The 25,617-nt window shown below is 37.4% G+C and overlaps 6 protein-coding genes across 6 annotated transcripts; all 6 read right to left on the reverse strand.

The window, feature by feature from the left end:
* Positions 1-44: 44 nt before the first annotated feature.
* GCK72_023786 (uncharacterized protein) lies at positions 45-5,888 on the reverse strand (the record flags this gene model as incomplete). Its single annotated transcript, XM_053735554.1, has 18 exons — positions 45-195; positions 245-332; positions 584-707; positions 750-872; positions 923-1,006; positions 1,058-1,400; positions 1,448-2,248; positions 2,293-2,442; positions 2,495-2,603; positions 2,652-2,830; positions 2,931-3,061; positions 3,110-3,550; positions 3,600-3,683; positions 3,727-3,801; positions 3,854-3,962; positions 4,009-4,153; positions 4,200-4,276; positions 5,791-5,888. The coding sequence occupies 18 exons, from the start codon at positions 5,886-5,888 to the stop codon at positions 45-47; spliced, it is 3,312 nt and encodes a 1,103-aa protein (XP_053579120.1).
* A 1,235-nt stretch (positions 5,889-7,123) lies between these two features.
* On the reverse strand, positions 7,124-8,392 carry GCK72_023787 (uncharacterized protein; the record flags this gene model as incomplete). Its single annotated transcript, XM_003109568.2, has 3 exons — positions 7,124-7,166; positions 7,381-7,525; positions 8,317-8,392. The coding sequence occupies 3 exons, from the start codon at positions 8,390-8,392 to the stop codon at positions 7,124-7,126; spliced, it is 264 nt and encodes an 87-aa protein (XP_003109616.2).
* Positions 8,393-10,987: 2,595 nt separating this feature from the next.
* On the reverse strand, positions 10,988-11,412 carry GCK72_023788 (uncharacterized protein; the record flags this gene model as incomplete). Its single annotated transcript, XM_003109694.2, has 3 exons — positions 10,988-11,124; positions 11,197-11,265; positions 11,313-11,412. 3 exons carry the CDS (start codon positions 11,410-11,412, stop codon positions 10,988-10,990), a joined length of 306 nt encoding a protein of 101 aa, XP_003109742.1.
* Positions 11,413-13,592: 2,180 nt separating this feature from the next.
* On the reverse strand, positions 13,593-17,363 carry GCK72_023789 (uncharacterized protein; the record flags this gene model as incomplete). Its single annotated transcript, XM_003109422.2, has 11 exons — positions 13,593-13,682; positions 13,732-14,313; positions 14,372-14,643; positions 14,689-15,056; positions 15,104-15,399; positions 15,454-15,549; positions 15,603-16,024; positions 16,070-16,346; positions 16,393-16,932; positions 17,002-17,166; positions 17,286-17,363. The coding sequence occupies 11 exons, from the start codon at positions 17,361-17,363 to the stop codon at positions 13,593-13,595; spliced, it is 3,186 nt and encodes a 1,061-aa protein (XP_003109470.2).
* Positions 17,364-19,138: 1,775 nt separating this feature from the next.
* GCK72_023790 (uncharacterized protein) lies at positions 19,139-21,993 on the reverse strand (the record flags this gene model as incomplete). The annotated part of the gene is made up of 6 exons (XM_003109580.2): positions 19,139-19,793; positions 19,845-19,931; positions 20,341-20,441; positions 21,075-21,167; positions 21,223-21,859; positions 21,911-21,993. The coding sequence occupies 6 exons, from the start codon at positions 21,991-21,993 to the stop codon at positions 19,139-19,141; spliced, it is 1,656 nt and encodes a 551-aa protein (XP_003109628.2).
* Positions 21,994-23,321: 1,328 nt separating this feature from the next.
* On the reverse strand, positions 23,322-24,959 carry GCK72_023791 (uncharacterized protein; the record flags this gene model as incomplete). The annotated part of the gene is made up of 9 exons (XM_053735555.1): positions 23,322-23,385; positions 23,428-23,595; positions 23,643-23,771; positions 23,868-24,048; positions 24,095-24,236; positions 24,282-24,428; positions 24,473-24,540; positions 24,654-24,745; positions 24,793-24,959. 9 exons carry the CDS (start codon positions 24,957-24,959, stop codon positions 23,322-23,324), a joined length of 1,158 nt encoding a protein of 385 aa, XP_053579121.1.
* Between the last annotated feature and the right edge of the window lie 658 nt (positions 24,960-25,617).

A 25,617-nucleotide genomic window follows, 5' to 3' on the forward strand; every position in this document is an offset into this window, starting at 1 on the left:
ATACAAAAAAGCGGCAAATCTCAATCGTTGTACACAGGATACTGTTACAAGTTGTTTTCATCAATCACGATAGTTGGTACTTGATTGTTTGAAGAGTCCATAGTCTCACTGACGTTTTTGCTCCTACGCAATCCCCTTCTGGGATTGATCCGAGCGTTAGTCGCGTCTTTTCGGATCGGACTTCTGATCACATAGCTGAAATAGAAAGATATCAACTGCTTAGAATACATTATGATGCACTTACACAATATCTCCAGATTCTAACTCCAAATCTTGTGCTGGGTTGATGATGACATAGGAAATCTGAGATTTCTCATCACTTCCTTCGAGCACTGAAAATTCAAAATTGGATAGGAGAATTTAAATTCAGTAGAGTCACGCTGAAGCAATTAGAAGTGAACTCAAAATCTCAGTAAAGTAAAATAAAATTGTAAGTGATAAGATACTAATGTTGTGTTCTGCATTTTGTCACACCACTCTCGGCTGATACCTGACGATCTGCATCGGTTACCAAATCTCCAGTTGACTAGAAAGTATGATCAGACAATAGATGTTACTACATATAAATATTAAAATAACCTACGGGTGTGTGAGTCTTTGATATTGAGAAGTCTCATTCGATTTTTCACATGATCATACATATCCTTGTTACGACCCATTTCAGTCGACTCAAAGTCCTTGCATTGCTCTTGCAAGTCAAGAGAAACCTACGAATAAAATGTTTATAAGTATTATATGCTAATGGATACCGTTTTGGTGTCCATTTTCTTGGTTCTAAATATTCCAATGGGAATGTCAGCAACCGAAGAACAGAGTTTTTGGTATAACCGTCCATAGTTGCGGATCCACAAGTCATCGGAAGTAATCACAAACTTAAAAGATTATTCATAATCTAATAATATATAACAGCCAGTATACATACCGATGTCAAATATCCTCCATCGCTGTGCTGATCGATACCGAGAAGCAGACGAACCAAATCCACCACGAATGGTTTGATGATTGCCTGAAGTAAAAAAACAACTTATTACAAATCATTGCGTAAGTGTTTTCTTACTTGGTAAAGCAGTCTATCTAGCATATTGGCACTGAATACACCCCCTTGTGCAAATGGCAAACGGAACATGAATGGCATGTGGGATCCACGTTTCCTTTCTTTTTTCTCAAATCTAGATTGAGCCAATGAATAGGCGTTGTGCGGATTGAACTGAACAAAACGCATGTTCGTAGCGTGCGTGAGTTCAGTAATCATTCTGAGCCTTGGGAACATTCTATGAATCTTCTGCACTGTGATGATGGTATTGCAGTCGGCAGTGTGCTCCTCAGCAATGACTGCAGTTTCTTTCACAACGACTACATGCTCAGCACTGCTGACACCTGCGCGGAGAAGGCAATCCAGACTAAAAATTGAATTTTAGTAATTATGAAATATAGTAAAGCAACTCACTTTCCGATTTTTCCTTTCATCCAATAGACATCTGGGAAATAGGAGATGGCATCCAAGAATGCATCATTCAGAGAGTCTTGCTCTTCTAATTCCAGCAAAATAATGATGGGATGCAAGTCATGCACAGGTCGGTAGTAAGCTCGGAGTGGAATCACCAAATTGTACATTCCACTGCTAGTTCTATCAGCTGCTAGGATGATGGGACGGTTCCTCCACTGGTACTCATGAGCAGATGTTGCAGATTTGTGAGCACACTTCTCGTCCAACTTCAAGCAGCATAAAGATCGACGTTCTTTCATCATGTGACACACGGTGTTGGATGTTCCAATATATGTTCTTACTTGTGGATAAGTTCGTTGCAGTTTGTGTTGGATACAAGGACCTCTGCATTTGTCACAGATTTCCTCTTGGTCGGAGTCCGAAGAGCTATCAATTTTACCCTCGGTGACCATTGCAATGGAAGGACGCCGACTTGATTGAATGTGTTCTCCTACTTCGATAAGATGAATCTCATCGGCTGCTTTTTCCTTCCTTTTCTTCTTTTTCCTATTAGCCAGTTCTGTTTTTTCAGTTCTTGGAACATCTACAGCAACCGTTCCTATATTAGCAATAGTGGATGCCACATTAGCCCGTTTTTGTTGACTTTGAATTCCTTTTCGGAAGTCTGTGAGTGATTCTTCATTGGTCAAACCCATGTAGTAAACAGTATCTGATGACTGGATGATGTGGGAAGATCCCGGGTTGAGCTTCATTCTTGAGGTATCTCCTTCAGGTGCTACCGCGATCAGACCAATTCCAAATCTAACAAATTTTCATGTTATTTCTGTTTGGACTGTGAAACTTACTCTTTGTGAGCATGGAAGCTGGTACTGCTGAACGATTTTCCAACATACTCTCCAAAGAATCTACTATCCTGAACTTTGATTTGGTACATTTCATTTCCAGAGTGGAATCCGTAGACTTTGTGCCATGGTTCAGTGGATTTCTGTCCTTCTCTGAAATGTTTTGTTGTGGTATTACCATTCACCTCATATTCAGAACACTTACTCTCCACGAGATGTGTGCATAAGCAGTGTAATGAAAGTAGAAATTCCAGGGCAGATGCAGTTATTGGCCAAAAGTGCGTATTTGAACTCATCCTCGCAAATCAAAACTTCTGAAATGAAATATTTTTTCTCTTGTACCTTTTTGATAGATCACAAACCAGCGTGCTCAATGTGCATTTTGGTCTCTGCTCGGAATATCTGCACATATTGTCTGACACTTGGAGCGAAATCTTTGATAGCCCATGACCGAAGAATTGTGTGCTCATCCGTGGCGACTTTTCGATTGACATGCCGGGCAGATAGAATGAAACATGCTTTCGATGTGGCCACATTTGCTCTAGAATTTCAAATTTTGTGACTATTTCATTAACATAGTACAAAGTAGACACATTTGAAAACTACCAAAACAGAAATAATTGAGTTTAAAAAAAACAAACCTTTCCAAGTCTTCATCTCTTAAAGAGCTTCCACGAACGTAATGAACTCGGTTGTTCCAAAGCGGTATTTTCAACAACATACGAGTTTGGTTGTCTAGCTCGGCGGGTGACAGCAAAACAACTTGAATTCTCTGAAAAAGTTTTCCACTAAGTTACAGAAAACAGAAAGTTCTAAGTACCTGGTTCTCTGGGTGCGCATAAAATTCTTCCAAAAAATCCCGGACAAATTCAACTTCGAGTGTTGTAATTGTGACAACTACATGGGATTCAACACCATTCCAACTGCTGAAGTCAGTTCCAGATTTCTGGCGTTCCGACCATGTTTGTCCGAGTTCATCGAGTTGCTTTGGAATTAATCCCAAAGCAACACAAATCAGAATCACGACACAGAGTTGAGATGCCCAGTAATCTGGATACCAGTCTCCATATCCGACAGTAGAGAATGTGACCATGACGAAATAGAAAGATGTGAATAGATCAATTCTTTTTCCACGAGCGCGTTGCAAATGTTCAATACTGCACATTCCGGTAAAGATGAGACAGGCGAGTACCGAGAACAAGAGAAGGAGCTGACGGAAGAGAGCGGATGAACTGATAAATGACTTTCTATTGAGATCATTCTGAAATTTAAATTATTGAAGTAATTGAAAATTTCAGTTATGTTTTTACCATCATAGCTTGCAGAGCACCTTTGGCAAGCCAGCAATTGAGGAATACTGGTACATAGAGGTAGGTCAAACTTGGGATGAAGATCTGAATAAACAATTGATGATATGAATCTGGAAAAAACACTTACCGAAAGAATAAATGGAAAACTGGTGATCAATTCGAGGAGGAAATGGATATTAATGAGTAGTTTGACAACACTTCCCTGTAAATGAACACTGTTGCAGAACACATGTTTGAAAGATAATATAGTTTACCGAATAGCTGAGATAGAACACCAAAATAGTGTAGACCATACTAATAAGAGCGAACATTGTTTGTGCAAACCAAATTTTGAAATCGAAATCTACCCATATTAAGTACTTGCTGAAACATTTCCATATGAACCAGTTACTAAAAAATAAAAACTTACTAAAGTGTTACATCTTCCTTAGCAGCTTCCGCCTCCGAGAATGGAAATTCATCAGGATAAGATCTTTCGTCGTTTACTACACGGAAACAGTATAATATACACGTAAGAAGTTTGATGAGAACGTTGCATGATCGTATTCGAGCACCTAAATTCAAAAGTTCACTTTTGTTCCCGATAAGAAGGAAACTTACTGATTCTTGGATTTTCTATGAACCATTGCTGAAGTTTATGTTTGATGTTTTTCTTTTCACCATACTGCATTCGTGCACTGAAATCAGAATTCAAAAGAAAATAAAAAAAAAGAAGAAAATAATGTTACCACTGGCACACCACCACTTCATTTCTAGTAGTAATCAGATAAACCTACCCCATTTCTTTTTTCGCCTTTTTCGAAGATGTTTTTCTTTTATTTTTTCTCAGGAAAGAGAGAAATTGAAGAGCTCTAGCATGTGGGGAAAAGCAGAAACGGCTTAGAAGAGTGGAATGTAGTAGTGAAAACGGAAGAGCAAAAAAGAGCAAAATTCGCTCTCTTCGTCAATTTTTTATAGGATGCTTCTCTAGAAGAGCAATTTTAGTTCACTTTCGAAATGCATAGCCCACTTTTTTTTGAGGAATTGTACACAAGAACCAAGAGTCGAAGTTTCGAAGGAAATTGAACCAATGTCACATTCAGTTTTCAAATAGACTCACAAGGTTTTTCGAATCGTTGCTCTCAGTTTGCTCATTTTGAACAAAAATTGACTCTGAGCAATACTAAATTACAACAGTGTGAAATAACATCCGGAAGAAGGTTCGCTCCGCCAATTCTAAAGAAAAGAGTACGAATGTGAGACGAAAGACAAAAATAGGCAGGACGGGCTCATTCGCTGCTTTTTAACACAAAACCCGGAGGCAGAAATAATGGGAGGGAGTCCAATTTTCTGTGGATACTCATATTGTGAAAGTCATTTCAAAGAAATATGTCTTGTGGGGTAATGATATAGAGAAGCTCTAGTTCAAAATATTCAAGTTTGAATTAGTACTTTTGAGACTTTTATATCTAGGGATACAACTTACACATGTTTATTAGGAATTCTATAATCAGCAGGCAAAGAATTGCAACTCTCAACCCGTCTGTGTCGTTGTTTCATAGACGACCGATTGGTATTGTTATTTGTTTCCGCCGACATAGTTGAAAGCGTAATCAGTGGTATCGATTCAATCGGACACGTTAATGAGTCACTCGTAAAGAGAAAGAGGGCATCGGAGCGTGAAAAACATCAGTGGAGTGAGGCAGCTCGTGGGAACAGAATTCAGCAGTTTTTGTTTAGAATACTCAGAAATTTAGCCAATTTTCATTCATTCAATAAGAATCAAAACTTGGGCAAACAGCCCTACAAACGTCTTTCATTGCCATTTATTTGCACAATGCACAATGCAATGCGGTTAAAAATCCACAGGTAAAAGAGGCAAGAAAAGGCAAACAAAAAGTGATATAGTTATGGACATATACCCCCGTTTAACTTGCTTATCATACTCCTTTCTCGTTCCACCTGCGCCTAGTACACCCATTCCTTCTTATTGAAAAGTCTGGTCAATCGGCGCTCAATTATTCGTATTATTCGCTCACACTTATTTCCTACTCCCTCTGGTCCTTTTTCTGTTCTCGATAATTTGAGTTTCGCAATTCTGACAACCCCAATTTTTCTCTTTTTCTCAATTATCTCTTTCCATGATGTTTTCTACAATTTTTTCCAAGATCTTGATGTTGAACAGGTTGTAAAAAAGAGCAAAAAGTATTACACTTCATCAAGAATCTGCTGCGTGCTCGGGGCCGGTGATATCCCATTGGGTGATGCTTTTCGGAGGAGCTCGCCGAGTTGATTGTCCTCATCGTGCATCTTGAGTTAATGATATTGAATAAGTTATAATAGGAACCAACGGAATCGGAAAGGGAAGAACAATACATAGACTGTTATAAAGTAGTATGGAAAATATGGAGAGAAAAAACCGCAACAAGTTAGGAAGTATTTATCACGACTTCTTTGACTATTTGTTGACTCACTAGTTTTTCCTCATTGGCCTCTGGGGTGTTGGAGGGCACATCCAAGGCATGATTGCATACCCAAAAGACTCAGTAAAAGCTTGAAAGAGTAGGAAGGGAAACAACTGACTTTTTGAAAGGGCAAAAAACGAATGGGATATAGATACTTGCTGCCGGAGGTTGAAAAATAAAAAGTTTCACTTTACAACTCAACGGATGGAAAGATTGAGAGCTGCCGAATTATGAACTGAACGTAGGTTCCGGTGATTTTTTTTGTGAGGACAGCTAGTGAATTATCAGTTTAAGCAGAAGAAGGCAGAAACAGAAACAGAATAGCTATACTTTTTCAGAATACTACAGCGCTAATTATTTTTTGGAATTCTCCATAGAGAGAATAAAGAGAGACTCTTCGTGGATTAGAGAGTCTCAAGTGTCTTGGAAAAGAAATCCGAGGAATAGTTAGTGGAGCATAAAATTGAGCTAATTATTAAGGCTTCGTTTGATTTGTTTAGGGAAGCGGCCTCCGGGGATGAACTTGTGGGTGGTCAAAAAAGAGTGAAAAATTCTGTCAAATCAATTGAAGCTCAATATTTAACTGAGAGATTATAGAAAAACCTAACGAAAAAAGTCGGTTTGGTCATTCTGAATGAATAATAATTGTGGCATGGAATAGACAACATGAATGGATTCTGAGATGTCCAATGCAATGCTAGGACGCAAAAGAGATAATGGAGCACGCTAGATATTCAGATGAACAAAGAATGGGAGCAAGGCCGGATTTATAGAAACTTCCCAAGGGGGACAAGCAACACTAACAACAAAGATGAAGAAAAAAGATGTGTGCAGGCCTTCCCGAAAGAAAAAAGAATCAAAGGCATCTTTCATTTAACTTTTTTCTCTCACATATTTAAAGCAGAGAATTTTATTGCATTTGGCTCAAAGATTGTTTATGAACTAATAACAAAAACCAGAGAACAAGCATTTGTCGTGTATCTTCCATCCAGTTGTTTAGCTTCTTCAGTGGGTGAAACAGATAGAAACTAAAACAAGAAAAGAGCATGAATGGAGAATTCAGTATTCATCAAACAAATTTTAATCAACTTTTCCCTTCTCATCTGTCATCATGAATATGTAACTGAATAGAAGATGATGCTAGTTCATACTCAAAGCATATGCAAGAAATGTATCCGAGTCTTCTCCTTCTTCTTTTTCCTTTTCTTTCGCTCTAATTCGAGCTCACGTCTAATCCGTTCAGTGTGATTCGGTCTCACATGTATTCCCAATATATATTTTCCAAACTAACATCAAACCACAATAACGATAACATTATTTTGAAAAAAAAAACTTACGGATCTGCACGAAAAATATCCGTGAGATGGGTGATTGATTGCTTGAAATCATCAAATGAAGTTGTTGGTTGCAGTTCATTCATCAAAGATGCATACGAGTTCTTGTACACCGTCCCTTCTGCTTCCGAATCCGTCCGAGCAATGTCTAAAATAAGTAATAAATAAGAATGAAGATAAAGTTAATGTGGATGCTGAATCTCAATGTTGTGATCATTATTTGTCACTTTGCGAGGGAAAACATTATTACTTCAGGATTATGTGTTATCCTACCTCTTACAAAATGCAAATTAAAACTAAATGGACAACGGTGACATTAAAACAATTATTCTCAGTTTCAAACACAAATTCCAGAAATCAATGAGAATGGAACTCAACAGTTGGTAAGCTGTTTCTCTACTTTTAGCCAAGATTGGACAAATGCGACACCAAACATAACTCACAAAATCTACGGTAGTTTGGATGGAGATTAGAGGAAAAAGCCATATAACTCCAACTATGACAAAAACACGATTTTTCTTATTAGTTTGCTTCCTGGAACCCAAATCAAATTTTTTCGCTGCCTGGGAACCAACAATAGTAATAATATGGCTTTCCTACCTACCATCGTTATCAAAATACTCTTCATAAATCTCATCCATAGAGAACACCAAAAATCAGTAGCTTAGAATTTAAAAGCGACTGAAATGGCAAAGTCAATTTGTTTCATTTACCGAGATGAGAGTATTTCGCTGTGCTTCGTAAATGGAAAAGAGCACACTCAATTAGAGAAATTTCATCATTTGCTACGTTGTCGCTGCTTTTCATCCAACCTCTCCTATGTTTCAAAATTCACGTTTACAGCTAGACTTATAATGCCGGAGGGCATAAAATGGAATATGATGTAATAAAATGCAAACACTCATTCAATATTGAGAAATAACTATTTTTCTCTCTTACCGTCCACATCTTGTTCGCTGAGATTTGAAACCGAAGGAATACGACGGAGTTCAGAGTACTGAACTTTATCAGACATGTTCGGAAAGTTCCGTGAGAGCAGAGAATGGAAGGGTCGGTTGGGAACTCAAGGAATAGTTTTGTGTCCGACTCTATTGCTTTTCCGGTGGTCATTTGTTTTCTCTCTTTCTAACTTGGCTTTGCGAGACAAGAAAATTGCCTGGGCGTTTATACTGGCTAGCTAATTATTTTTGCAAATTGCATTCTCTTTTTAGCGGCCAGTTTCAAATAACAATCAGAAACATCGAAAACATTTCTGAGGTCAAGGAATACAAAATAAATCAAATTATGAGAATATTTTTGAAAAAAAAAGTATTCCGTTGCGGGGAATCGAACCCCGGCCTTATGGGTGAGAGCCATAAATCCTAACCACTAGACCACAACGGAGATGAAATCAGTTACATTAGGAACCAATTATATTTAATGTGAAGACCCACTGATAAGAAACAAGATTTTCAGCTGACAATCAAATGTACCAATGAAAATTCATTTCTCTGTTTATGTATTTCAATCAGTGTAGCTTTTTTCTTATCTCCGTTGTGGTCTAGTGGTTAGGATTTATGGCTCTCACCCATAAGGCCGGGGTTCGATTCCCCGCAACGGAATACCATTTTTTCATACGTTCCCTATAAACTCACATTATTTAGACAACCCTAATTGACACCAAACAATAAACCCCAAATAGTCTGGTTGCACCAAACAATAATTATATTTTTTTAACTTACACAGAAATGGAACATACGGCATTTGCACCAACAAAAATGATGTGAAACGTAGAGGAACGACAAACGCGAAAGAATATTCAGTCAGTTCAATATAAATAGTCGGTCATGAATGGAAAAAAAGAAAGGAGGGGCGGAATACGAACGATTTATATTTCTATTTGCCCAAAGATGGACTTATCAGTTGTTGGAATGCAAAATATATATGAATTCAGAAGAGTCTCAAGAAGGCTCCCAGAAGATTTAGTGTTTTCTAAATCTGACCGACACCGTCATCAGCGAATTTTTTTCTCAAAATTCAAAGGTGAATGCTTTGTCCACCTGGTAAGCAAGAGTCTTCCAAAAAATAATAAAATGCTCTTTTTGTAACACGGAATAGCTGGGAAAGCTCTTGTTGTTATTTTTACGTTTTCACAATCAGTTTTTGTGGATGAATACTAACAAAATCCTGATTTACACACTAATCTCGAAAGATATGAATTATTTTAACTAATGAAAAATAAACTTGCTTGATTCTAACAGCCTCCTCCGCTCCTCTTGCCATCTTGGTAAAACCTGTAATCAAATATTGAACATTGAAGTGGAAAGTTTGAAAAAATTATATGTCACATATGACTAACCACTCAAACTACGACTATTTCAACCCGCTTTACAGTTCTGTAACTTACATCGCGAAGCGAGTAAACCATTTTCAGCACACAAAAAGCGAGTAAGAAACAGAATATTTTTATAAGAATGTAGGAAGAAGGGCACAGTTGTCATGCATACCCGATTCGTATATACTTGAGGAGATGAAGATTTTTCAAGAAAAGAACGCATAAAAAAAAGAAACAAGTACCTTTTCGCCTTCCATCGTCTTCCTTGAAAATCTTGAGCTAGGTGCTTGAAGTCTTCAACATTTTCTGCAAAGGAAAAGGTAAGATGAATTTATATCTTAATCTGCATTTTGCAAAATAAAAGGAATGCAAGCGCTCTGCACAAAACAGAAAGAATTCAATGGAAATGAACTCACAGCAAGGAGGGATAGAAGGAGTGGGGGAATAGGGGGTAAATTGAATTTGTCGCCCAGTGAAACTTGATAACATGTATGTATCGCTGACTTTGGTTGTGTTGCTTTTCGAAATGCCTGGAGTACCAAAAGATAAAAAAAGAAAACGAAAACGAAAAGAACGGAAAATGACAAATTGAGAAAAACGACACCGCTTTCTTTTTTTGACTTGCTTGGTGTCAGCTGAGCCACATCAAAGTTTCTTTTCTTTTCTCGCACCAAATAGACTTCGAAGCCTTACCAATGAGGCTATTTATGTTTGAGTGCACATATCCATCTGACAAAGAAAAGGAGAAAGAAAATGTGTAGAATTTTTAGAAAAAGTCGAAGAATTTTAATGATGTTACAATTGTACTTCTACTATGTATAATAGCTCTACATTATGACTGTGAAACCAGATATGTTTTCGTGACTTCAAAAATGGATTCTAAGGGCAAATGAAGTGAATTAGTTTGTTTTGTTTTCCTAAAGAAAAAACTCGTTTTCTTTTGAGTTCAACAGAAAAATATCTGTTCAAAACTTGGCCGTCTGAGAAAAAGGCAGTGGTTTATTTTGGATAACAAAACTTCTTTTTTTTGGCACTGGCTTTTTGATATGTGCCTAATACTTGTTTTCTGAATTCATTTTAGAAAACTCATGTCAAAAATGAGTATTCTTTCTCTTGTCATAGATCACATCTTAATCTAATCTACTATTATTCATGATTCCTGAAATAGAGATATTCAAAACACATGGCCCCCTTGTTTGTAATTTTATTTTCCAAATAAATTTTCAATGATTGATAAATATATGTATACATATATTCAAGAAATATACAGATTCCGAAGAATTTCAGGTGTTAAATTTATTGGTTCTGGTTCTGTTGACGGATGGCGGCAAGGTCTGGTTGGTTCTTGAGCCATGGCTTGACCTGGGTTCCTCCTTCCAAAACGCTCTTCTCTTCGAGATTCTTGTTGGTGAGTTCTTGTCCGGCAGCAGAGTCTGAAACAAATGCATTGGAATAGAAATGGAGTGATTGGTTAGTGCTATGAACAAGAAAAGAGCAAAACTTACTTGGATGTGGGACAGATGATCCTCCGGTCATTCCTCCGGCATTGGAAAGAGCTTGTCCGGCAGCAGAGTCTGTAACATTAGATTGTTAATTGCTAAACTCGAGAACGAGATCTTACTTGGATGTGGAACACCACGTCCTCCGGTAAGTCCTCCTTGTTCAACTGGCATGGCGTAAACGGCTGCTAAAACAAGTGCAAAAATGACAAACGAGTTCATTTTAGACAACTGATTGGCGCTGCTGAAATTGTTGGAAACTGAACTGACCGTTTTACACTGTATGGATGTATTATCAAGATTTTCAGGTGTTGCAAAATTGAAAAACGTATTCAATTCGTATATCGAAAACATATTGAAATGATAATAAGACACCATCACCCGTTTCAAAACACTCTAAAATAAAATATTCACTCCCAAAATTCCAATCAGATAGTGCAAAAAGCTAGTTAAACAGTGTGGGTTAGTTAGTTACACAACAATCACCGCAGCAATAAAAGAAACAACCGAGGGAAAGACAACCGAGTAAAAAGAGAAGGGAAAACCATTGAAAGTCAAGTTGACAATGTTCGATTCACTCCGCTCTTTGCATTTTATACGTTCAAAATGGGCGGGAACTGATCACGAGAATGAAACAGAGACGAGAGGACCGAGAGAAAAAGGAGAAATGTGAAAAATGTTTTGATGGCTCGCTTTTTCGCGAAGAGCAAACAGAAAATTGTTTGTGAAGTAAAATGAGCTGATGAAACTGATAGCATATGTGGAAGAAGAGAAAGTTGAGGTGAATCGAGGAGAAAATAGACATTTTTATCACACAAACACACAAACCGAAAGAAAAGTCGAGTTTCGATGATCTTTGTGATCCATGGCATTGTAGTTTTGATAAGTTTGCAGAATAGCCAGTAAGATCACTCGCTTGTGGACTCAATAGAAAAATCTAGGACAACTATATGTGTCCTTGACGAAAGATTTAGTGGTGCGTCTAAAAAAATCTCGCAACCTGATAACGAATCGAGATCAACATCAGAGATTGTTTTCCAGTATTTTCCTTTTCTGGATGCTTCAACCGAAATAACGAATGCTTGAAATCGTTTTGCTCTGTTGTACCGATCAATGACCATTATAAGTCAGCATGTTGACTTTTCCTGCCGGTTTTAGAAGAACAAATCTCAAAAATCTGTGACTAAAAACCTATAACCAGTCCCAGCTCATTGATTTCTGTTTCCATGATATCATTTTCCGGTCCATCAAAATTCATCTCGTATTCCACATCATTAAATAAACAATGGGCCGTACTACTGTGTTTGAATAAACATTCTAGAATGATATGATTTTTGTTCCTTGAGCTTTTTTTGATTTTCTCAATAGCCACGTTCCAAAAGATCAGGACCACTAAAACATGTTAGAAGAAGATAATGGAGTACTCAATTGTCAATGACAGCTTTTAGTGTAAAACAGTTGGCCAGCTTGAGTATCACGCGAGAAGAAAATGAGTCACTCTTATTAAGAAAGTGATAACAGTAGATGAAAATCAAGGAAAGATCGAGAGGTGTCAATTCGATGATCGCGGAATGATCTTGTTCGCGCATGAGTCATATTTACTCAATAATGATTCATGTTACTATCAGATGATAATAACTTAAAGTTTGCCAGTGTTTACTCATCTGTCAAAAATGCATTTAAACTCATTTTGATCTTGAAGAGGGAATTCATCCGAAATAACAACAGCTGAATAAATAACTTTCTTTCTGAATAAGAAAGTTTTCCGAAATTGGGAAAATTTTTCAGACTATCTTGTTGAATTGGTTTTTTTGTTTTGCAATTTTTGCAGTTTTCTATCTCACAGATTGGTTCAACTATTTGGAGCAAGCGCAACATGTTCTTATGGTTCTATGTCTACAGTCCCTTGACTTTGCAGAAGGGGTTTTAACATATTTCATATGTTGTTTATGAAATATGTTAAAACACTTGATGACTTTTTTAATACGTAGTTTCTTAATATTGTGAGGAACATACTGTAATCCTGAAGTCAGTTTGTTTAAAACAGCCTAAACATTTGATTGTAGGATAACAACTTTATCCAGCTTGATCACATATGAGAGAGTGGAACCCGAGTATGGGGAAAGAAAAGTCAGCAGAATAAGGCCAACGGAAAACCGAAATTAAAGTTGATATGACTCGAGGGTCGAAACAAATAAGAAACTGTACACATATTGCATAGGGATGTGGAAAACAAAAAAAGAAAAAACTACGGAAGATCTACAACATAAAAGAATCTGGATATCATGAAAAATTACAAAAGTCATGTTTCAATTATGAGATGATATACAATTCTATTCGATTACGAATAGGAAAAATGAATAAATAATAAAATCAAAAGCCCCTATATACAACAAAACGGGTTACTGTAAGAGGAAAGAGTGAGAAGCGACTTGACTGGCAGTTGGACGGTCCGACGGATTGAGGCTTGTCAATTGCAAGAGGAATTCTCTCTGAAAGTTATAACGGTGAAAATAAAAAAGAACAATAGTGAAAACTCACCGATTCGGGACAAGAATCCAAGATCGATGGAATCTCTCCTTTCTGGAAACTTCCAAATGTATGAATTCTCTCGCTTGCAGTTGAGAATGGGATGATCAACTCGGTGGCAACAAGTCCCAACGCAAATATGTCAACTTTCTCCGTATACAATTGGTGACCAATTTGCTCCGGAGACATGTACGAGCGAGTTCCAACATTCCTTGTGTGTTTGGCACTACTATCCGAATCTTGGCGAACTGTGATTTTTGGTGCTCCGTCAGTTTTGGTTGCCAACCCGAGATCTCCAATTTTCAAAATCTGATGATCTGGTTTGGATTCCAGTGAGAAGAAAACATTTCCAGGCTTCAAATCACGATGAATGAAGCCTTTGTGGTGAAGGTAGTCAAGACCACTGGCCAACTGTTTGATCCAATCTTTCATGACAGCCAAGGAACGACTTTCAACAGTCTTACTTCTGCGAATCCAATCTTCCAATGTTCTCTCAGCGCACAATTGCATCACGATATAAAGATATGCACAGTCTCCAGTATCGTTTCGTTCACGAACTTCTAGCTCTTGATTCTCGGTTTCGACAATCATTGCCTGAAATAATTTATGTTCAGTGAGAGAACCTCAAAAATACTGGTCTGAAGGAACTCACTCTGTTATGAATAGACAATTGCTCGTCAATGACTGCAATCTCCATCTTTGCCTTTTTTACTTCTTCATTATCCCCAACATCTGAACCATCTCCAAAAACAATTCCTCCAGATGAAGAATACACTGTTTGTTTTATGGCGCTGTGACTGATGGATGATCCAGAAGAAGAAGAACTAGAACTGGTATCCTCGGTAGTGTCAGACTCGTCATCGCTCTCTGAGAAGTTGACACTTTCTTTCTTCTGCAATTCTGCTGTGGTGTCAGACTCGCCATCTGAAAACAAACCAATTATTCAGTTTCAATAGTTGTGAAACTTACGTAAACCCCGTTTACTTTCAGAAGTCGTACGTTTTGCACCAACTTCTTTTGGCTTTGATGAGTTACTCCAGTTGTCTCCGGTGTCTGCAGTATGTCCAATTACCGGAGGCATTTCGAAAGTTTCAGCGAATGAGGCGGTGTCAGCCGACTTCACATTGTGAACCTCACTCGTTGGCTTTTTCTGCTTTATCTCGTGAAGTTTGGCTAGTTTCTCAGCTTTCATTTTTCCAAGAAGATTCTCGTCTTCCTTCTCCTGATATCCCCTTGGTGGTCTTTCTTCCCAAGCATAGAAGTATCGGATGATACCAGGATGGTCGAACATTGCAAGTGCTCTTGCCTCACGAAGAACACGATTTCTAGCCTTCTCGCTGAAAAATGTTACATGAATTCATCGGAAGTTTGAAAAATAGCTCACTTGTCAGCGACAGCAATACGTTTAACAGCATATTCATTCATATCTGTGATACTTTGAGCACGAAAAACTACTCCGAATCCTCCGTGTCCGATCACTTTCTTGACTTCAAATTCATTTGCAAAACGACTGGTGAAACCTTCCAGACTTGATCGAGAAATAGTTCGGTCTCGCAGCAATTTTTTCTTTTCATCGTTGGAAAATGAGCTCTCATCAGTGTCGACGTCGGTTTTAGTTTGACGCTTTGGTGTTTTAACAGCTGGAGTAGTACGGAGCTCGATATTGGATTTCTCAATCGGCTGAAAAGATTTTATGTTATCAATCTGTTAGCAATATGTGAGATATTTACTTACCAACAGTGCTCTTCTCACTGGAGTGCTGGGGGTGCTCACATCCGATCCTTCCTCCATGAACCGTTCTATTTCATCGTCTGCTGGAGCAAAGGACGTCTGAAAGTAAATCTACATCAATAACAGTCATTTTTTCTTTGACTGAAACTTACGTTTCGGGTTCGTTGAGAACTGTTCTCACTCTCGGTGCTATCAGTGCTGGGTCGCTGCTCGATCATCATCTGGGAAGGTTTTCTGATCCAGTAGACAGTGGTCATCGCGACACCAACAAAGCTAGCAATGAAGCTGACCAGAGTGGACGGATGAAACATGTAGCGAAAGACTGACTGCACGATGTTTACTGGAGACGGCAATTTGAACTTTGGTTTGGCCGGCGTCACATCCAAAACAAGATATCCATGATCTCCAGATTTTGACAGAGAAGTTGAGCGAAGGTTCTCCGTTCCAATTTTCTGAGCCGACTTGTCACTGTCATGAGCAAGAATTTGAAGGTTTTTAGGTCGATTGACAGAAGAAGTCTTGTCTTCGATGGCCTTGCTTTGCGAGTTTCTAAATGCATGTTGAAGAACAGTGCCTGAAATGTAATCATTGGTTTAGTTGGGCAATATGAACAACTCACGTAATGTTTCGTCTTTGATGTCATATGCCAGACTTCTCGTATCCTCGTTTGCTGAACAGAAACGTGGACTAGGGAACTCTGTCATTGTAGACAACTCCGGCAAAGCATTCATTCTCTTGTTCAAGTTCTTTTTGGCTTTTGGACTTTGGATAATAAAAGGAAAGCCGCCAGAAGTACCCATATATAGCAGAGAAGATTGTGACTGCATGTTGTGTTGTTCTCGATGCATCACTTCGAACTGTGTGGTGAAAATGTTGCTTGGATCGAAAAGAGATATCTGAAACATTTGAAATACAATTTCGATCGGCTTAAAGTTAACAAACCTCTCCAATGTTGTTTCCATAGATATGCCAAACATTAACAATATGTCCACCCACATCAGTTTTCCATTCTTCACGATTATGCTTGCTAACTGCTACAAGAATTCCGTCTGGTGGTTGGAGCAAAACTTTGGAGTTGGTTGGTGGGATTGAAGACACCGAAACTCCTCCAGCCAAGCTGACGTCTACCTCAGCAGTCGACAAGTTCCATCTTTCGATTCCACGTCGAGTATCCATTGCACGGATCGAGTTTGTGATACGTTTCACGAGAAGAATTGGGTTTTGAGGAAGCTCTGCGTCTTGATTCCCACAAGATTCCACTGAACACTCGTACTTGAGGTCCCCCGTCAACACATCAATTCCTTTTGTCGTGACACTCTTCCCACCGGCGACCGCATCTTGCCCAAGACGAATTGTGGATTCCAGAAGTGAATCAGTTGTTATTGGCAGTGGTTCGATGAGATTTGTGTTGTGTGTGTACGAGAACAGTCTTCCATCCAATGTTGGCATCAGCTGCAAACTAGTTCCACCAATGTCGATAGGCTGAAAACGTGACAATGGATGAATGATCCGACATAATAACGGTCAGAAATAAAATTTAGTAATACTCACTTCAGAAGAGGTCAAAGTTCCTTGTAGAAGTGGCGCATCTTCATGTCTCCAAATCATTTCACCCGTTTCTCCATCTAATGCTGTAACGGCTCCATTCAAAGTGGCAGCGATGATGATATTGACTGGTACATTCTGCTCACAACCCGAATCGTGTACATATCCGCTCTATAAATTATAAAATCAGTAGAAAAATTTCAATCTTTATTTATTTATTTATTCAGGTTAGAAAATTATCAAGATACAGGGCAAGAGGCTAAGAACAATCTTTTGAAAATTCTACTCACCTTACAAGAACGGACAACTTCTATATCACTATCATCGTCGATGTACTGATGGCCAGAATTGTATGGTACCAAGGCCATGAAGAGCAAGAAAACCGCTAAAACTAGATAGTACACACTCATTCCGGTTACTCTGACAACAACTGGATTAGAATGGCATCTCCCACCTGAAGTTTCACATAATTTCTCTAAAATTCAGATTTTTCGATTGTAATTGGCAAGGAAACGTGATAAAGTTGTGAAAAAATGGCAAAACGACAGTCCTAGCACGTGTTTTGGTAGAAACGTCTCGGCTATCTTTGCCTCGTATGCAATGACACACTGCGAACTGTCGTTTTCTCTCGCACTCTCTTGTCCTATAACGTTGGACGTTTTCCCGAACATTCTCGTTCTTAGGCGACGTTTTCTAGCGCACGGATTTGGAGACATGCAAGAGTTTGTTCTTTTTACAAGCAAAACTTATTTGAAACATGAACAACTAATCAGATGAGAACTACATGGGGAGATGCCATTCACAAAGAAAGCAATGACGAAACCAAGGAAAGAAAACATGTGACCGAACTGATTTCATGAAACAAAAAATTTCACGATTGTAAAGATAAACGAGCAAATAAGAGAAAAGAGCAGCGTTGTGAAACAAGAGAGACTAAGAGATTGGCGTACAACAGTTGGCGGATGGTGCATTTGCATCATAATTGACGCGCAAAGGTACACTAATTGAAATAAGAGGGTGACCCCCGTGAGGTAGTGGAGTGCGCGCAGTAGGTGGCCACGTTGGAAGGGAAAACTAATATAACATCATGATGCAATGCGATCTTTGTAGTCATGTGGAAAAAACACTATTTGAAATTGATAGCTACTCACGGTGTTTGCATCATCACACCTTCTGAATATCGAAGAATTCACAAAAGTGGCAGATCTTTATATACACACATCCAGGCTATAAAAGCCAACATCTCCAATTTTTCGAAGATTTTCTAGAAACAGGTGATTTCATATCTTTACAGAACTAATGTTTTTTAACGGAACGTGAGTTTAGTTAACGTTTTGGTTTGATTACTGTTTGATTTGTGTGAGATTTTTTTCGCAGTAAGCACCATTTTGAAACTAATTAAAAATCCACAAATTTTTTTTTCTAAAATTCACTTTACTTTCTGATTAAATTTACACAATTCAAATGATGTTGACGTCGGCAAAACAGCTAAAATTTGGAACGAAATCTGAGGAGTACAACAGAAAAAAACATTTGAAACCGAATGACAACAAATGGTAGAAGATTTTCACAGAATGTGGCAAATACTTGTCATGCTGAAAATGTAATTTCTCTTTATGTCCATGTAACTTTTTTGAGTATCATCATTTCGTCCTGTAAAATTATTCTTGACAACCTGCTTAGAGAATAGTTTGGTCACCTTTATGCTGGAAAATTTTCAAAAACAGCAAATATTGGACTTGTTTTCAAAGAATGATAAAACTGGAAAAAAAATTTCGAGAAAAAAAGTCGAAAGAATACAGTTCAAACAGAAGGACAATCAGAAAGTACATAAAAAAGTTTAGAGAAAATGTGAATTGCGAATATCTCGTGCAAAGAGAGGTAAACTTTATACCTTTGGTGCATTTATGAATTTATTTTAATACAACCATTCATCAATAAAAAAACTGCAGTTTCATTGTTAGCTCGCAAAAATCTTCCATCTATTATTCCTCCGCTTCGTACCAACATAAACGGCTGCATCGCATCTTCCACTTCTTCCATATCGAAATCAACAGAAAGTAAGTACGATTTATATTTCTGTGCTTTGAATATGTGTTGGAATAATGACAATTATTGTTTTTGTTTTTTTTTGAAGTTCACGTTAACTTACATTTCTCAAATCTTTGATCTCATTCAAAGTTATATCTTCAAGACCAGCGGTCACAGAAGTGATATGTTGGAAATCAGCTACACGAGCACGAAGTTTAGCATGCGTATGTAAATATCCCAATCCAGACCACTGAGAAAGAATCACAATGTCTTTCATATCAAAGACTGGCATTAACTCTGGGTATTGACTAAAAACTAATTCTGTCAAAGTTCCTTCTTGGAGCTTTGTCAGAATAGAGAGGAGAATATCTGAACTTTCCACATACAGCTCGACACGTTCCGCATTAAGTTTTGTCTTCATTCCTTGGAAAACCTCTTGAATTCTTTGATAGAAGTATTTCTTTTTCTCGTCTGTTGGCTTTTCTTTTGACACCTCGTGTGTGATGTAGACCATTTTAACTTTAAAATCGGGCTTGTTGATTGATTTTTGAAAAAGTTCCACTGCTTCGTCAATCCAAGGGTAGTGTTCATCCGACTCCAATTTTCTTTTCTTCGCTCTAGGTGTTTCTATTTTTCCGTTGGCTCTTGCTTTTTTAAAACATCTATTAACATCATCGAGTATTAAATGCAGCCCAATCGTTTCATTAACGTTTACTTTTTCATCAAGAAACGGTTGAACTACTTTACATGTGCGACGAAGATGTTTTCTGAAAACTCGAAGTCACTATTAAATTCAAAACTGTTCTTAATTGACTCACTGATCTCTGTAATTAATGCCTGAGAGAATCTGTTTCATGGGAAATTCGGGGACGTCAAGAAGAGAATTCGGATTTGTTTTTGTCTCCCTGAAAGATACAAATCAATACGTTACCGTGATCTTCAGGAAGTAAATAACTGCAGAAGCAGTTAGAAATAGCATAGCAATTATGGCTTTTTAATAACATAATGTTTCGTAGTGTCGATTCCTGAAGCAATTTTCAACGTCGGTTGTTGTGACGTGTTGTGTGGAAGGCTCGAGACATTTTGCTGTACTCTGAAACGTTTGAACGGTTTGATTTTGGATTTTTCTGACACTACAATCATAAAAGTGCGAGAAAAGGCAGAAATGTAATCGAAATTTGAAGAAAACTTGACTAGTGCAGTTGTGAATTTCATTTTTTAAGTTTTTTCCTATTTTCAGAGTATTATTTTTGAATTATGCTTGCTGACTGCTCCCAACAAAAATTACGAAAAAAAGTTCAAATAAAAACTTACACAGATTGATGTTCATTCGCATGGAATGCTTGCACCTCTTCCAGTGTTACAGTCGGGAAGATTGACAATATGATTCTGTGAGCCGATGAAATCGTGTTGTTCTGTTGACAATGTTTTTAGGATTTTCTACAACTACGTGGGCGTAAGAAAACATCTGCGGGCACACAAATGTAGCTGAATGTTGTCCGGTGGAGCACGGTTGCTTGTTTATTTCGTAAATAATGATGCGGACTCTAACCAAGAGAATGGTGGTGTAATCAGGACGAGCTTGAATCAGTTTTTTGAGTTCGAAAAAAAAATCAACAAATTTTAAAAACTTGGAATCATCCGATTATGTTCGTCAATATCAATTTTTCCGACAGATACAAACTTCGTTCTGTGAAAAAATTCTTGACAAACTGCTTAGATAGTAGTTTGGTCACCTTTATGCTGAAAACTTCAAAAAGAACAAATACTGAACTTGTTTTCAAAAATGAGAAGTTCAAGAAAGAATACAGAGTAATTTTGAAAAAAAAAAGTCGACAGATTGCAGTTAAAATAGAGGGACAATCAGAGCGCACCTACAAAAATTGAAAGAAAATGTGAGTTATACACAAGTTGTGCAAAGAAAGGTAAACGTTTCACACTTGGCGTATTTAAGAATATATTCCAATTCTACTATTAGATAATGAAAAATAAATAGTTTCGTTGTCAGCTTGCAAAAATCGTCCGCCTATGTTCCCGCCGCTTTGTACCAACGTAAATGGCTGCATCGCTTCTTCCACTTCTTCTTTGTTGATATCAACAGTAAGTGAAAGCATCCTAACATTTTGGCCGTTGAATATGTGCTGGAATGATGAAAATTGAAGGTTTTTTGTCCTTTTGGAGTTCACATTCACTCACGCTTCTCACATCTTTGATTTCATTTATAGTGATATCTTCGAGGCCAGCGATTACAGAAGGGATATGTTTGAAGTCAGCTACACGAGCACGAAGTTTAGCACCCGTATGTAAATATCGCAACCCAGACCATTGAGGAAGAACCACAATGTCTTTCATATCAAAGACTGGCATTAACTTTGGGTATTGACTAAAAACTAAATCTGTCAAAGTTCCTTCTTGGAACTTTGTCAGAATAGAGAGGAGAAAATCTGGACTTTCCACATACAGCTCGACACGTTCCGCATTAAGTTTTGTCTTCATTCCTTGGAAAACATCTTGAATTCTTTGATAGAAGTATTTCCTTTGATCCTCTGTTGGCTCTTTTCCTGACACCTCGTGTGTGATGTAAACCATTTTAACTTTTAAATCCGGCTTGTTGATCAATTTCTGAAAAAGTTCCACTGCTTCGTCAATCCAAGGGTAGTGTTCATCTGACTCCAATTTTCTTTTCTTTGGTTCCCTTTCTCCGTTGGCTTCCGCTTTTTTAAAACATCTCTTAACATCATCGAGAATCAAGTGTAGCCCAATCGTTTCATGAACGTTTACTTGTTCATCGAGAAACGGTTGAACTACTTTACATGTGCGACGAAGATGTTTTCTAAAAACTCGAAGTCAGTATTAAATTTAAATCTGCTCACAATGCACTCACTGATCTGTATAATTAATGCCTGAGAGAATTTTTTTCATAGGAAGTTCGGGGACGTCAAGAAGAGAACTTGGATTATTTTTCATTTCCCTGAAAAATTGAAACTAATACACTACCGTAATCTACAGGAAGTGAATAACTACAAAAGGTTTTGGACAATGTACAGAAATTTGCTGTTTTTAAGAACATACTGTTTCGTAGTATCGATTCCTGAATCCGTTTTTGGTTGTTGTGACGTGTTGTGTAGAAGGTCTGAAGCATTCTGCTGTATTCTGAAAGTTGCCCAGTTGTTTGCGGTTTTGACCGTCTATTTACGAGTTTGACGTTTCCCATTTTTTTTGAATTTCATTTTTTGAGTTTTTTCCTATTTTCAGAGTATTATTTTTGAATTATGCTTGGTGACTGCTCCCAACAAAACTTACGAAAAAAAGTTCAAATGAAAACTTACACAGATTGATGTTTATTCGCATGGAATGATTGCACCTCTTCCAGTGTTACAGTCGGGAAGATTGATAATATGATTCTGTGAGCTGATGAAATTGTGTTGTTTTCCAAAAATATCGCTCGAAGAAGATTGTGCCAGGGAGGGGTATTATCTTCTTCAAGTGTCATCACTGAACAGAGTTCTGAAAAGAGATGTTTTAGGTGATATTTGATAAAATAATGAGAAAATAAAGCAAGGCAACTATATCAATTTTTTCATTTAATGGTTAAATAAATTATTTCTGATGAAGTTGTCTTTTTATATCCGAAAATAGTAAAGAAAAGGATCAAAAACGTTGTTGAAAATGTTTTTAGGATTTTCTACAACTACGTTGGTGCATGTGCTAGGTCTCGAAGCGAACATATCTAGAGCGCATTTGCATAGCTTTTATTAAAACAAGAAAACATCTGCGGGAACACGAGTGTAGCTGAATGTTGTCCGGTGGAGCACGGTTGCTTTTGTCTTTTGAAAACAGATCTAAGGACTCTAACCAAGAGAATGGAGGTAAAATCAAAAACGAGATAGATACAATTTTTGTGAATTCGAAAAACACATGAAGTATAAAAAATTGAAGTTATTGACTTTGTTCATCAAAATAAATTTTTATCCATAATATAAAAAAACAGGATAAGTGTTCAGTCTATCGCGGTGTTACTCCTAGGTCACTCTTCACCTGAATATCTTGCATAGACAATCAAAACTGGTCCAGATCAAAAAGGATATGTGCTTTGTTTATGGTATATGTATAGAATAAGAATGACGTAACCTACGTTGTTACAATACCTTTGCAGTTGCCTGTTCAACTGTTTATACAGAACCAAAACAAACATCAGTTTGAAAAATTCATTCAAGCAATATCAACTTAGTAGAAATACTTTTGTTATTTCTTGCATATAATTTACATAATAGCACCAAACAATTGCTCTGCAACTATCTTGCAGCGATGGCAGTCCCATCTCTTGTTCTCCGACACCTCCGAAAAAACTCAGCCATTCTGAAATAACATGTTTTTATTCAGTCAAACATTGAAACTAGCCTTGCAAATAACATCAATCCGAATCCGTTGGTTAAAACACAAACTAGTGCTGGATAGATGTTCAAATCATTCTCATGTACATACACTGTCAAGAGCACCGTGTACCACAAAAGGATAAATTGTAAACCTTTAACAAAGTATATCCGGATTTCAACCTTGTTCAGCTCACTAAAATCAAAAATCGTCTTTGAGAGTTTTCCTACGAAGTGACTCACCAAAAATGCACATAGAGAGTTTTGTAGTCGAGATCTTTAATGACCAAACGATTGGAAAAGTTGTTTTCACAACAACATAAAAATCCAACCATGTATATATTGAAGTATAATAACATACCAATGAGAAGGCTATAAAAGGTAAATTGGATTCTATTTTTTAAACAAATATATTTTCAGAATTTATGTCTTCAAACTTGTTTTTCAATAATTAATTATTTTACCCACCTTGAAACCACCAAAATGATTGTGGGAAGTGTCATCGACAAGTTTTCTTGCAACCCAGAGAAATTTGTAACTTGGGACCAAATGTGTGAAGCAAATGTGGCCAATGTCATCAATGAAAAAAGTATGGTGTACCAAATGGGCATAGTAAACCTTGCCGCTGTCAGACTTCTCACTTGAAGATCTACAATTGAAATTGAAAAATTAGATTTGTTTAAGGAAAACATTACCTGCGCGATAATGGTTGTCAAAAGATGCAGATGAATAATGTTTCATTGTAACTATTTTCAGTAACGTAGGCTTCTCTCTCTGGAGATCTTTCTCGCCTTCTTGAATTATGCGCATAGCTTCAACAACTCTTGGCATCGGTACCTAAATTACATATTCAAACTTTTGGTAAAGCACAACAAGTTGAACCTGTACTCGTTCTGGACCAACGTGTGTAGATATATTAATGAAACATTCATCTGTTAGAACACCTTCTCGAATCAGGTTCAATAATGCTCGTTTCTGATGTTTATCCATTCCAGTAACATAATCTAAAATCACATCACTGTCCACGTGCTGTAATATACTTTCTAGTTGAATAAGTCAAACAATTTGCATACATCTCCATGATAATCATAGGTTGCGTGAGGAGCATAACGTCTTTCCTCAAGGTCACCTTCACCGGGAGCTGAAATACGAAATGAATCATTATCAGATTCGTCACTTTTCGGTGTGATAAATGACTGATTGGACGATCGGGAGCACACACTGATAAAATCAAAAAATGTTCTTGAACTATACCTTTATGAATCCATCTCATCCATTCTGGATCGAGCTCTTTGAGAAAATCGGTAATCGAAATTGGAACAACCACGTGGTCAACGGAAAAATTTCTGTCAACAAGAACCCAGAGATAGATAAAACAATCATCAAAACTCACTGCGTATTCATATGAAACATTGTATTTTCAGTCAAAAGTCCATCCTTCACAGGTCTCAGCAGTTTCCTGATATCTGCTTTAGCCATATTATGAATATAAGTCATCAACATTTCTTTCGACGTTACATATCCTCTAGAATTCGATGCCGATTGGATGTGTATACTCATTTTTAATGGGCTGAAAAAAGAATCAATAGCTCAATGTCATGTAGAAAAAAATGGAATCAAAGTTTAAATAAACATAATATCGGATTGGTAGAACGGCGTGTGTTTAAGAGAGCGGGGCTCTCAGAAGAAGATAATTATATTATTAGTAAGCGCATTAAACTGAAATGCCGTGTTATGTGGCGCTGACATGAAAAAGTCAATGTGAAAACGTTCTTATCATTTTGTTCTGTGCAAAAACTTTAATTGTGTACCTTGTCATAGACGTATTGCTTCTACGGAAAACCGTTTCTGTTAGACATTTTTTCTTTCAAGTTTTATGCGTTTGTGTAACTGTAATAAAAATAAATAATTAAATTTGAGCACAAAAATTCATATACACTTTTATTAGCTTTCGTTTTCGGAAAATGATTGGATCAAATTAAAGCATGGTTTAGACTCGAATGATAACCAACAAAAAAGAGAACTAGGTACGGAATAAGACGAATCAGAATGGATTGAAGTTGTTGTGTGCTATCATATCTTCCCGAAAAAGCATTGCTCGTTTATGTCGAATCACCTCATCAATGACCATGCGTCGTCGTCTGAAATGATAAAAGTTTCACATTTTTGGTTTACGGTTTTTACGATATTTAGGTTGGAAAGTTCACTCTTTTTATTT

This window comes from Caenorhabditis remanei, chromosome X (assembly GCF_010183535.1).
Source record: "Caenorhabditis remanei strain PX506 chromosome X, whole genome shotgun sequence".
NCBI lineage: Eukaryota > Metazoa > Nematoda > Chromadorea > Rhabditida > Rhabditidae > Caenorhabditis > Caenorhabditis remanei.